The sequence below is a fragment of the Ambystoma mexicanum genome, chromosome 1q, assembly GCF_040938575.1.
Source record: "Ambystoma mexicanum isolate Mex_15411 chromosome 1q, UKY_AmexF1_1, whole genome shotgun sequence".
NCBI lineage: Eukaryota > Metazoa > Chordata > Amphibia > Caudata > Ambystomatidae > Ambystoma > Ambystoma mexicanum.
This window is the reverse complement of record NC_090922.1, coordinates 420,979,310-420,993,793: the sequence shown is the minus strand read 5'-3', so window position 1 is coordinate 420,993,793 and position 14,484 is coordinate 420,979,310. Positions and strand designations below refer to the sequence as shown.

General features: G+C 42.5%; 1 protein-coding gene across 2 annotated transcripts in view; it reads left to right on the top strand.

Moving 5' to 3' along the window:
• Window positions 1-14,484, top strand: part of LOC138528210 (dipeptidase 2-like) — a 468,557-nt gene that overhangs the window by 385,685 nt on the left and 68,388 nt on the right. For both annotated transcript variants that reach the window (XM_069639676.1, XM_069639669.1), the window contains exon 8: window positions 785-875. In XM_069639676.1, the coding sequence (XP_069495777.1) occupies window positions 785-875 (91 nt within the window). The remainder of the gene's footprint in view (window positions 1-784; window positions 876-14,484) is intronic.

Here is a 14,484-nt window from a genome sequence, read left to right as displayed (position 1 = left end):
ACGGCTTCTCTCCCAAATGCATGTCTCTCCCAGGCACAGGTAGATTCACCATAGCAGGGTCTTAAATCCCATTGCAATGACGTGCGCTCTTGTGTCCAGGGCACACAACCAACATTTGAGTACACAAGGAGATCAGCCAGCACATGAACCTTTCTCAAAATTTGGCAACTCTAAAGAATGCTCATCTGCTTTTTTGAAGTGCCTGAATCTTCCTGAATCAGGCTCATGATATCAGCTTGCCAATATTTGCCAACTGATATGAGCTTTCCCAGGCTTAAAAGAACTGCCTCCGCCTAAATATTAAGGTGTCATAAAAACCCTAAAATTCAAGCTGCACTGTGGCTATTTGCTACAGGCAATGTCACTGGTAGGGCATTCCACTCCAAATCATGGGTGACGTACTCAAAGACTTGCACTGCAGCAAGGGAGGAGGTGCTGGTGGTCACCTCAGATGCGTGCAAGGCACTTTATACCCGACTCACAAGGCATTAGACTAGAGCAAATCTACAGATGCCAGGAGCAACTTTGAGATGTTTGCCTGCAAGCGAAATTCACAAACATTTGCCCAAGGGCGTCTCAGAGATGCTTCCGTTTTAGGATTTGTGAATCAGGAATATGGGAGCTTGGGAAAGTCAGAGAGGCTCACTGGCATCCTTTCATTTTCTCCAGTTCCGACCTTTGTGAATCAGGACCAATGATGCCGTTCGAGCATCAACTGTAAAATACAGCAATGTGTGACTTTCCCTGCAGATAATAATTGGTGGCAATATGTCTTTATTTTCAGAAAAAGAATAAGGGCATCGTGATGGTGACCTTTCATACGCAGTTTGTGGATTGCTCCAACAGCGGTGCTGCAAACGCATCTACAGTAGCAGGTTTGGAGCTCAAATTATTCTTTTGTAATTCCTCCATTTCATATAATGAAGTATACTATTGTTATTCATACTCGTTGTAGGCTTGGTCTTCTTCCTCTGTATACACACACACACACACACACGAGGTCAGGAATCTCATACTCACTTCAATGACTGCAAGGCCTAAATTAGTTTTTAAAAACTGATTAGCAGAGTTTGCTAATTAAAATGTTCTTGATTAGCAAACAACCCAAATTGATTAGCAATATTGTACTCATATTTTTGATATCACCAAAAGGTATTTGTAACAAAGACAATATTAGCAACAATACAGCAGTTGTGTACCGCTGAAGTAAGATATTAGTGAGATGTGTCAGGCCTTGCTTATTCTTTATAATTTCACTACACCTGCAGGTCGAGTAACTTAGTTTACTGACTCGACCTAAGAGAAATGCACTTGACTCATTCCAACAGATGACAAAAAATGTCAATGCACTTTGTGTGGAAAATGGTTCATGTCACCACAAACCCACTTTATGTTTGGCTCACTGCTGCCACCCAGAGGCCAGCCATGCACAGTGAAACCAGTATTGGACATGGAATGTAAATAAAGTAAATGTTAAATAAAAGTTTAAAAGATCCTCTGCAAATGGAACTTGCCCTTCATAAAATCTAATTGTGTGGGCCAAAACACTTTGTGAGCCTTGGTTGAGTGTCTGTAATATGTATAAGTTTAGCTGCATGAATGGACACAAATAAATAGATACGATAAAAAGGCTCTGAAAACAGTTTGGCCAGCTCTCTCCCGCAGGTTCTAATATATAATGCAATCATAATCATAGAGCAAAGCGAGCTCTGGAGGCTAACTACAGTTTATGGTAGTGCAGTAAATCTGTAGATGTATAGCCTGGATGGAACTATTGATCACTACTTTGCGTTAACATCTTGTTAGCTTTGTGTATTCATTATGTAAGAGGAAAGAAAGTAAGAGACTAAGCAAGTGGATGGTGCAGCGGGCAGAAAACTGGGCAAACTAGGTGCAATATTGTAGTTTGCAGCCATCTCACTTTCAGGGTAGCTGGAATAAAGCAACACAATAGAATGTGAAGGAGTATGGGATCAGGTAATGGGTAGCGCACCAGTTGCATAGATGTATACAATTACAAACCAGCAGGCCACAGAACTAGGTTTGTCATCAAATGCGTTTATCCGTGTGATCATGTACATTTTTTCCAAAGTGTTCCCCCACAAAAGACGCATATTCCCCCACAAAATGAAATATAGTCGACACTATAAGATTTAGATACACTAACCTAAACTTTACTGAAAACAATCACGATAATGCAGTAGTAATACTGTAATTATGCATTATGTAACAGGTTACATTGTTTAGCAATAGAATTGCAGGACTGTCTTATAATATGATTTAAGTGAACGCGTACTATAGTAAGTATAGTAAGCTTAATAAAATTATAATTCCCAATTATTTTTGGTTTGAAATTATTTGAAAAAGAAAAGAAATGTCTTGCCTAGCACTCCCACTCAGACCTTTGGCACTTAAGAGTGGAGGAGAGGATTACTGCTGCTCTCCTCTCCATTACCCCCTTTGAACTTTGCAGTGAAAAGAGAAAAGAGGTTGGAGAGAGACCTGAATGCAAGAGAGGAATGCAGGGAGAAATTGTTAATTTATAATGTGCTTAATACCGGAGACCGGTTTCTAAGCGCAAGCCCAGGAATTGAACCTGCGTTGATCTGCGTTGTCTTGCTTCCAAGACAAACCCGTTGCCCCTGAGCTATCCTCCAGGCCCAGAGCAGCATTTGTACATAGCGCTTTCTTTTTTGCCCAAACCTACCATCTTATCAACGGATCTCGCCTCTCTTTTGGTGCCAAATTATGTCCAAAAACATGGCTGACACAGCGGTGCGAACGGTTATCATTCCACCAGTAGGTGTCTTCTTGTCATTCAACAGAGGTTGAAGCACAGGTAACCTGCATGGCCAGAGCACAGGGCATATGGGCACACTGTGCCCTGGCATATATGCATTCAGGGGCATTTCTAGTCTGATCATTGGTGGACAAAGGATTAGAGCTTTGGGGGAAGCGAGCAGCAGTGATCCCAACCTTACGCAGGGGAAGGCTCCATAGGTACTCACTTATAGAACTCCCGTCATCCAGTAAAGTCAATTGTGAGCAATGATGAGAGCTGTAGGTGAAATGGTCTGCAAAGCCACAGGTCATGTAAAAACACTTTTCACAGTGGCTGAATAACTGTGCATGGAAATATACAGGACAGGGCAGTGCAACCACAGTTGTTCCCTTGCATCATACACTGCCCAAGCCCCCGAGGACTCCTTTCTTCATTCTAGGTTCCCTGTGCAGACGCCGCCGCAGCATTATTGCATAGAGGGGGCACTTTGAACCCCCGGTAAAGACCCTATCAGGTGTACGTCAGGCATTCTGACCGAATGAGGGTTTGTTAAATCGCCTGACAATCTCGCCATTTGAAGACGACTCCCTGCTGCACAAACTCACTTTTGAATTTGAGATTTGATTTTCTGCACGCTGCATGAGGTGAATTTTACAGTGCAGTTTTGGATGCAGGTGGGACTGGTCGGTCCCGTCAAGACCCAAGCTATCCCTTTTCCGCTGAAGTGGCTCGAAATATGCTTATCCAATCCCAACAAGGTGGATAGCATCTACCCCCGGCGGGATCAGAGACCGAGTTGACGGTGCTGGCAGCAAGTCGGCCGCACCGACCACCTCTGTCCATTGTCTAACCACAATATTACATTTACAGTATATTTTACTGGTTAGCCCTGGTAATGACCAGGAGAAACTGCACAACCTTTTTAAGGCAGCCTTTTGGCCGGAGTTTTTAGCCTTCAAAGTTGCAAAAACAATTGTTGTGAATTGTGTTTGTCTTTTGAATACTTGCCCCTGATGAATTTCCCTTTACTGTGTGTGATGTGGTTGTATGAGGAATGAAACATGTTGGGTTGATTGGGTATGATGCACTGTGAGTTTTTTTTGTTTTTTGGTAGTACTGAGTTTTAAAGTATAATGTGGGGGTACTAATTTCATCCCTCTGAATGCTTTTTGATTAGTGATTTTTTCTCTATTCTTAAGTTGGAACCTGATTGTTTCTGGTCCCTTTTGTTGTCACTGTTTTCCCATGTATTTTCTTATTGATTTTTTTCTTGAGTTTTTCCTTGTGCACTTTTCACTTTCTATTGTATTGTGTCGCTAAATATGAATTGCCTTTTTTGAAGGATCTTTGTTAACTATTGTTAATCAATTTAATAAAATGTATATATTCGGATAAATTACTGTCTCTAATGGATATTGTGCAGTATTAACCGGTTTGGCTGTTCCACTACTTTAACATAGGGCTGCACACGTGTTTCCCTTTGTAGTGTGGAAATTTGATTCAGCTAAAGGTTGATGCTCCACCTGGTTACGACACTGTCCACCAAGCTTTCTGTATAATATGTGAAGGTTTTCCTTAAATTAGGGGGCTAGTTTGGTGGAGCAGTATAAATACCCTGTCCCCCCACCTCTCCTTGTGTCAGTCAGGCCCCCGAACCACCATAAATAGAAAGACTATTGACCTACTTTCTACAATATCACTGTCTAGTCACAGTGGCAGAATAAGGCTGTAGCTTATCAGAGTGAGGCTGGTGTGTGAGTAGGCAGCTGTTTGCATATCCAGTGGGAATTACTAAGTACTAATGGCTGCTTAGTGGTGCTGAGGTAGGTATGGCATCTCCATCTGGTAAAATATCAGTGTAGAACTGTGAAAAGATTGTACAGAACCTTGGGCTATGCAACATTTCCATGTTACTGGATGGGGTCCTCAGGGAGTGGGACACGATGGGTGAGACACGGTATCCCCTTCCTTTAACACCTTTTCCCCATCCTTTTTTGTAGGACATTCCAAACCACTGCCCAACCCCTTTTCTAACTTTAACACTTTCGCACAACACAAGGGACAATGGACTAACACCAGAGCAATTTACCTGACATTTCTCAATACAAGGGTCAGGCAAAGTCAGGCAATTGATCAGAATCACACACACACCTGACACTCTTTCCCTTCCCCACAGGGATAAAAGGTGGAGCTAAGGAGCACAGTACAAGCAAGGCAAGCACAGCAGACATCCCAACAAGATGGCTAAGTAGGCGCAGCAGTTAAAGCGAAGGAGAAAGGCAGCAGGAATCGAGAGGGTGGCCAGGAGAGAAGTGACCTTGCCCTTTTTGTCCCAGACTCGCAGAACCTTCGTGGGAGAGAGTCTAAGACCGCAAACGATAGCACCAGGGTCTTGTAGCAGATGTCAATTGTACACCGGGCAAGCCTAAGCTGATAAGCAGGAGCAATGGAAGCTCCCGCGACCGTGGTACCAGCTTGACTCCAATGAAGAAGAAAAGCCAAGCGGTACATCACAGCTGGTGGGTCCAGGGGAGAATTGATAAGAACCAGGCTGTGTTGAATGAGAAAAGCAAAGTGGCAAGTTTGAACCAAGATTAGTGAACTGTGTAACTGTTAGAAGTCTTGACGGGCGACCAGATGCAGAGGGAATACGGCACCACGTGGGTGATAATTCAAGAGACTCTGGTCGATCCCCATCTGAGCAAAACTATGGAAAGGCCATAGGAGAGTCGTAGAAAGAGGTCAAAGTGGTCATACAAGAGGTCTAGTAAAATCCCAGTACAATCGAAAGACTTTGATCGACAATTTGAGAAAGCAAGGGAAGTGAAGAAATAAGGAAAGCGAATCCCAAGCGGGGCAAAGTCTAAAGTCCCAAGAAACAGTGTGTGTTGAACTGTCTCCATGAGTTCCTCACAGTATTTGAATACAAAGCATGGTCACCTCAGCACAGCCTTTTACTCAACAACGCACCATATGCAAGTGAGTATCCAGCGCATAACAATATGTTTAAGCGGTCAGTGTGCACCTGTGCTAGAGGCACAGTAATACTACTGTAAAATGTACTTGGGGTCATTCATTGCTGGATATGGGAGAACTGTTGTATGCAAACACAGTTGTATTGTTTCACAAGCACCACCACGGAATGAACTCTGAATAGACACACCACTATTCACGTGTCTTACTGCCACTCATTTCACTGCCCACCTCTCTCCCCCGTGTCTGCACCTATGTGGGTACTCTCCAAATAGTAGTTTGCATTATAAGGTGTTTGTAGGTTTTACTGGGTCTGCTTGGTTTCATGGTAGCACAGGTCTCTTGTTCTGTTCTATCAGTCACCTTTCGCTTGTTCCCTGTGATCAGTCACTGCTCTACTTAAGTCATTAAAACCTGTTGTGCAGACCAGGGCACGGTACAGTGGCTTATTGGAATTGGCTGAGGTGCACCGATTGACCTAAATGTGTACTATTGTCTGTTGAGCAAAGATAGAAAATAAGGGGTTTATTAAAGGGAAGCACTAAAAGGGAGGAGCAAAACTGTCAAGTGGCTGTGATTTTTCAAGGCCATTGGGTGAGCAACCACAGTACTCAGTTGTTGGTGTGTCGATTCTACGTGCTTCTTTGGTTAGCCCAGACATTTAAAAACAAGAAAAAGAAAGAATTAAAAAAGGTACGGGTTTGTCTTGGGTATCTGAACCTCAGGACTTTGACCTTTGGAAGGATTGTCTTGATCATATCAAACAATTGATCTCATAGGCTACGAAAGCAATCAGCCTTTACTGTGAACACATTTTACCCACAAGGACCAACAATTGGAACAAAATAATAATACAAATGCTAAGTTGAACAAAGTGTCATTTTGCATCATGAAGGGATGTTTGATGGTTTACTTTATAATTTACTTAACTTCATATTTACACTGGCCTACAATTAAAACACACTACTTTACTGTAATCTGTACTACCTCTTTTAAAGAGAAAACAAGAAAAATGCATTGGAGCATCTCCAGTTTACAGGCATTGTCAGGTCCCTTCAGCCACCTAAGCTGTGAGGCAGATTGCTTCTCCATTAATGTATGTTGTACAAATTGTCAGGCTATTATTTTGTTTCTAAACTAGAGGCCATTCTATGCAATTTAGCCCACAACAGTTCACATTAACTAAAAGGCATCGAAGGAAATGTTTGTACCTAGTGCTCAAGGTTGCTTTGGTTTTCAACTTCCACTATTCAAACCTTTACACTTCCAATGCTTTGCACATGAAGCGCATACAAGTGGCAGCACAGTATATCAGCATGCACTCAGGGCCAAGCTTGAAGATGGCATTGAGTGCCTACTCTGCAAGAGCATGGAAAATGTGACTTGCTTGATATGGCTGAAGCCTTGAGAAGGGCAGTGCAGTGTGGGACTGGCACCACGGCATGGAGAGAGTGGAAAGGTGAAGTCTGCCTTAAGGCCTATTAGAGATTGAGGAAAACGAAATATATTTCTTGCGGCTGCTCACAAAGAGGAAGATTCATGTATTGGGGCAAATTGTACATTTCGCATCAGTCAATCTTGCAAATTTCCATGACAAGTACAGTGTATGAAGGATCTCACAGACACGTGCCTCTATGCTGGGAACACTCAGACCCTCCGCCAGCACTGGACGGGGATCTTGATGACTTTACTGCTGAGTTAGAAGCGCATGCTGGCCATCACGGCGTGAATGATCTTACATTTCTTTAAACTTAATGGAGACAAATCAGAGGTTTGCTTGCAGGTGACCCCCACTCTTTGGAACCCTGGCTTTGACCTGCCCAGTAAAATCAGTAAAGAACTGTGGTTTCTGCATCAATGTTGCATTGAAGATTGCTACCAACATTTCTACAGTTGTTTTGCTCCGATTTTCCATACATTCTGCACATTCCCCCTGAAAGCCCGTTTACTGGCTGTCAAGGCAATTGAAGGTTTAAAAGCTAGAAAAGATTTCTAAATTAGAGATGTTATCCTCAAAAGAAGAGCAAGTAGTCCTGTTGTACTGATACCACTTTATCAAATGAAATGGCAGATCTAAAGAACATGAGTTGTCATATACACCAATATGTGTAATTTTGTTTGATGATTTGCTACGTCTAAATTACTACGTTTTGGGGACATCCTTCAGGTGGAATATTTTGACCCCAAGAGATCAGATATTTTATATTATCACTTAAAATCTAAATCAGTAGCATCAATGCTACTTGATGATTCAATACATTTTCTGATCCTTGGTTACAAGATATTTTTTCCCCGGCCACATATAAAGGATACCTCACCTATACAAAAGAGAATTCCTGTTCCGACACCGCAACTGATAGAGGGCACTGTCACTACAGGGGGAGAGGAGGCTAAAGATCCTATGCCCTCTATTTGACAAAAATAAGAGAACAGTTCACTTCTCCTTAGATCATTCTAATAAGGCAGAAGAAGTCACGTATTGGGCGTGGCTACCCTCCATACTAACTTCAAGGATCTCATCTATTTAACCAGGGTTGAGCCACTTAACAAAAGATCTTTGGAGGTGCTAATCTGGGAACTCATGTGGCCACACATTCTTGTTTTACATGATCCCAGATAGTACAGAAAACTCCCAATATGACATAGTAATGCTTCAAGAAGTATGCCTACACAAATCACCCGATTAACCAGCCTACAAATCTATTTTACAGAAGGCATCAGCTGAGTCTTGTGGTAGACCTTCAGGAGGCCTACCTGTTGCCATTAAAACAGAACTGGTCATGAAGGCCTTGATTTGGTCTGAACCTTGCCCGGGTATCCTAGCTGCAAAAGTCTTACTAAAGTACTCTTCTATTTGTAACAAATCGCTATTTAACATGTACTGGAATCTGGTTAAAATTGGTTTATCCGAGTTTGTGGATCAATTGGCTGATACTCTTACCACATGGCATTTGGAGTCCAATTTGAGTTCATTTTTATTAGGGGGTAACTTTAATACATACTGTCCAGCCTAATATCCTCAATTTAGAATGTTTCAGATCCCAAATAATCAAAGTAACCCCACCTATGACAATTGACAGCATAATCTGGGGCGATGTTATGAACACCTGGCAGTTACTTAACTTTCCAAACCATTCACCGCATGACCGGGAGTCAATTCTGATCAGGCATAGGGGGCAAACTCACTCCTATATAGATGCTGTTTGCCTCTCAGAATCTGTTCGATCACTCAATTAATTTTGACGTTATTAGCACGACCGTCAGGGACTACAACTGGCTTCGGACCAGTTTTGACTTGGGTGTGGTATCAATGATGTTATATCTTCTGCTTCCTTGATGTCGATTTTCAGCACAGGGGAATCAGATTAATTGGCAAACAAGAACATTTACAATATTAATCTGTTTGGAATCTACAATTAATTATTGTAATCCTGACATGGAGGCTCACTATGCCTCCCCTCATCCATTCAATAAGTTTATCTCTGATTGTATTTCCAGATCAATTGGGGTTATTAATAATAAGCCAAAATACCAAAAAATTACTCACACCAACTCTCAGGACCCCATTGTACATGATATTAAAATGGACCCCACATGAGAGTTTGCTTAATAGCTGAAAAATATAATGGCGAGGCATCCCAAATCAAAGTGGCTGCTGCATCATAAATTTTAGATGTTGCAGAGGGACAGCCAAGAGATGCTGCAAGTCTTGTTGAATAAACAGGAAGCAGACTTTTGGGTATTGACCCACAACAGTGTGGCGCGACAGATACACTTTCAATCAAATGTGATTTCAGGGGATGAGTGGATTCCCCACTTTTATAAGATGCACCAGAAATCAGAAAACGGGTTTCAAATTGCTTCCTGAGCCAGAGCACTTAGTTATTCATTTTGCAAGCTTGTACCGCCCATGTCCACTAGTCCTGACGGGTTAACTGTGGGCCTTATGAACGAGTCCCCTCTTTTATGGTCATGAATTCTAACTGCCTTGCTTCAAGAAGTAATTGAGAAAACATTGCTCACATAGTGCCCATTTTCAAAAAGGGTGATCAAGCAGATACCCTCATTTGCAGACCCATTGCCCTCCTTCACAACAGCAGTAAGTTATTTGCTCCCATTAGTCTTAAATATCTTGAAGCATGGGCCAGTGTAAACAGACTTCTTTGCTTTCAAACTGGTCTCTAGCACTAAGTGGGTACCACTCTTAACAGATTTCTTTTAGCATGCTTGCTAAACAAAACCATTAGTGGGAAACACAAGGACATTTATATAGCCAGCATCGATCTTGTCAACCGATCTAGCTTGTGGAACAGGTTGGCCTTATGGTGTCTACAACATGCCTATTAAATATCATAGTGCAGCTTCACAGTGATACTCTTATAAGAGTTAGACTCAGTTTCAATGGTGCCTTAATTTACCAAATACAATCCAAACGTATAGAGGACTAAGGCACGGGTGTGTTTTATCCCCCCTGCCGTTTTAACCTCTATAGTTCTGATTTCGGCACAACAATTGATAGCATTCATAGTTTTATGATGGAAAATCTTGAAACACATTGGTTGGTATATGCCAAAGACGTTCTGCTTTTATACTTAACTCCTGTTGGATTGCACCGTTTGCTAAATGGATTCTCTACCTATATTTTGGCTAACGAACTGCAAAGCAATGGAGAGAGCAGAGTGAGGCAGTCGGGAAGAATTGTTTTGCTGAGTGGCTTCGTTAGGTCTGTTTTCACTGTCCACTGGAGGCTGGACTCTCATTCGAATACCTACAGAGTCTGTGGAGTGGAGCAAGCAGAGTGAGGCAGTCTGTGCGGGAAGCCACTTCTGTACTACCAGCACCTGACTACTATCCACTGCTAAGCTGTTCTTCTATCGAGGTGTTCCTCGTTCTTTCCTTCCCGGTGTTTACTGGTGCTCCACGTGGCTGGTGAGTGTAACTTTGGATATTGTGACCTACTGCACAGTTGCTAGTTTGTCACCCCACCTGGCTGCGCTGAGGATTTAGATTTACGAGCAACAGTACATAAACTGCCCGCTATTCTTGGAGACTGTTGAGGTATTTTCCATTTGATCCAACTTCCTTGGGCAATCTAAACTGACAATGCGAGGGAAAAGTAAAAGATATCACCTCAAGAGCGAGGATATCATTCCTTCAGAACTTGCTATTACTTTAACCACCCTACAGCAAGAGCAGGCTGCGATATCAACTGAGAAGGGGAAAATCTCCTAATTTTTCCCTGTGAAATCACAGAAAACGTATTCTCAGGTGATGCAAGGGGAGGGCATTATTTCGGATAATACATTGGTGAGAACAACTAATGTGACTGTGGCGGATTGTGATATATCGGGTCCTGTTCTATTGTCAGTAGAGCACGACGTGAGTACTTCTACCTATGATGCTGCGTGAGCTTCGAAGAAGACATACAAGCGAGAGAATACATGATTGTTTGTGCGCGTCACCGGGTATTTTTAGAACTCAGGCCAGACTCGATGAATTCATCCCTGCTACAATAATACCAGCAACCTGTATTCCAAATGAAAGCTTCTCAACTAGGGAACTAATATCTTTACCGTTCCTGGGGGATGACTCCAATACTCACGATTCATTGGACACTGGCGTTAGCTCACTGGCAGCACTAAATCTAGTGGTACAATCCTTTATTCGCCTTTATGGTACAGTGGCTCATGAAGTTACATAGAATTCCGCTACACTAAATGAGATAAGAACATTGTTCATGAAGAGAAATCAGTTATGAAACAGCGATTGTGATCTTAAGAGCTGCAAGGGCCCCGGCTTGAAACCAACTGAGTCAGTTAAATCCATAGACCCTAGGCATGATGGAAATGCTACTACCAAAGTTATGCAACATGGCGCGGTAATACTGGTTGACCAATCTGTGAACAATCTTCCAACTGCAAATTCCTGGAACAAAAAAAAAATTCAAGAATATGAAAATGGGGTCTAAACCCAAGAATAAAGGATCTCAGAAGTTCTTACCTAAGATTCAGCTAGCATCAATCAAAGCCACTTTAAAAGAGAAGCACTGTGTACAGGGATGTGAAAGCGTGATAACTATTGATGATGCAATGAGTTCTGCAAGAACTGCAAACCCTGCAGGCCTTGGTACAGACAAACAAGATGAGCTTTCTCCAAGGTACCTCTCACCTCTCTGATGCTCAGGGCTTGGTCTTAAGATGAAAAAAGCTAAGGGGGGGATGTAAGGAAGGACCTGCCAGAGGTGGCAAATTGGGAGCCAACGGCTGGGGCTAGGAGTTCCCAGAGTGGTACCCAGGTGATCGGACTGGGCAGAGGGGCAAGCAAAAGGTTAATATTGTCCTCAGAGCTTCAAGTGAAACTCTAACACTTGATGAAGAAATGGCAACTAAAGATTCCCAGCGGGTTAGGGAGGGGAGGTGAGCCCGGCCGGAGGACGAGGAAAAAGGGCTGGTTTACACTCCCACTGCTCATACTGGCTCTCCAAATATAGTACTGGTCAAATCTTAATGTTCAAACCCCTATTTGAATATGACTGGGATGCCCCGCTAAATCAACCAAGGTTGTTGGCTCTTGAGGTCGTTCCCAGAGTTAAGCTCGATCTCAAAGTTTTCAAATGTTATCAGGCGCGCCTTGGAAGGACCGCTCGGAAAGATCATCATAGGCCCAACCTTACTGTGAGATGTTACTTTGATGCAGAGTGGCGAAGATCTACCCCCAATCAGTGTGATTCTCCAAGTTAGGGTTGGCTTGTGGCAGCTATCCCAGCTTCAACAGGAAGTTGTCCAGGATTTGGGAGAGGTTACAATTATTGAGCTTGAACTCATTGGATCACAACTCTTTCTTGACTGCAGATACAAAGAAGGTGGTTGATTATTTCGACATTATCTTTCTGCAAGAGGCGTGGCTCGGGACGTGTCCCATATGGGACAGATATTCAACTAATTACACAGTTGCTAAAAAGGGGTGCGGGAGAGACCTATGGGAGGATTATTACCTGCTGTGAAAATTAAACAATTCGCTGTATTGTGAAGCTACCCATTCACTCTGATGCAAATTTGATAACACAGTTGGGGGATACTAGAGAAACCAAGCCTCAAGTAGACACTTTGATAATTAAAATCTACTTCAATCCATTTATTATGGCTCTGGATATTATTATTCACAAGATTGATAATGTTTTGACTGATTGGTTCACAGTTCACCCTGATGGTCCTGTTGTTTTTACAGGAGATTGTGATTGTAAATGTTTGGTAACTGATGGTGGGAGGAGTTTGATAACAATACTGGTGTTGCATCATCTAATTACATGCTAGGCAGAGATAACAATGGGAGGATTTGGTACAAATTTCTTTCAAGATGGGCCTTCTAACAGGCCAATCTGCTTTTTCAGGGCTCCCTTTAATAGACTCCAACTTGGTCGAATGCTTTTGCATCCTCAACTATAGATGATATCTTCTTAAAGAAGTTTGGGGTGGAAGAGGTATTGCAACTCAAGATGGAAAAGACCAGTTTAAGCGACCACGCAATGTTAAAATTAGCCTTAAGCCCCAAGACGCCATTGCGGTGGCTGGCTTCATGAATAGTGGGTCTCCGATGGTCCTAGGGTTGCTCAATATAGCATTAATTTGAAGCAAGTTAATGTAATCCTGTTTAATTGTTGGAGCAACCTGTCGGAGGAAGATAAAGTTACTATCAAAATTGCTATCAAAGTAAAAAAAAACAACAAAGAAAGTCATTGCATCGGCACAGCAGAATATCTCCCTTCTTGGGAAATGTATACATTTCGATAGAGAGATTAAAAAAAGAAATGTCAGATGAGGAAAGAAATTAGGATCCTGATGAAATGTTCTGGTAAAACCTGGGACGAAAAGGAAAGAGAAAAGGGTGGTGAAACAACACTACAAGAATTGGTGTAAATTTCATCAACATCAGAAATACATTTTAAAAAACCAAGACTTATTGAGTAAAATTGTTCCTCAGGGAACTCGTGCAATTTGGTGGACACTTAGCAACAAAGACAGTAATCAATCTTTCACCCACTCCTCGGGAGTAATGGTTGAGGTCTGTGTTCAGGACTTCAATGATAAATATGATGCAAATTGTCACACCTTTAACGCTGTGAATACGACTAATGCTGGATCGTCATCCTTGTCCTTGCCATTCGATCGCCATTCGAGGTTGTTATTAATAATTAAATAACGCAAGAGCACCAGGCCCAGATGGGGTGACAAATGGCATTCTGAAGAATAACCTGGCACTCTGGTCCAATATCTTATCTTTTCACACGGAAAATCAGCAGAACATTGTGCTCCATCCAGGTCCCCTGCCTCCTCCCCTCATCTCTATCAGATCAATTCAGGAAGGTAAGGCCATCAGGCCACGTAAAAACGCCAGAAGCATTTCTCCTGCTTTTAGTACATGAAGCGCTGTATTGCAGAATATATGCATTCATTGTTAACGCATACGAAAAAAGTGTGGAAAATGTGTCCGTTCTTAAATTAATTGCTGAACAGTATGACCGCTTCCAACAGATTATTCATCCTGCTTATACTATTGTCCTAAAAGTACTTTTTCCGTGAGTTTCTGCCTACGTCCTCTTTATTGTGCCACTCTCCAAGATGGCCGCTCCACCATCCCCTGGTGGAACTCTGTCCTTGGCTGTGACCTGGCCCATGTGATTGGCCACTGAAATCCTTCTTCACCCTTCTCGGGTACACTGAGAGGCAGGA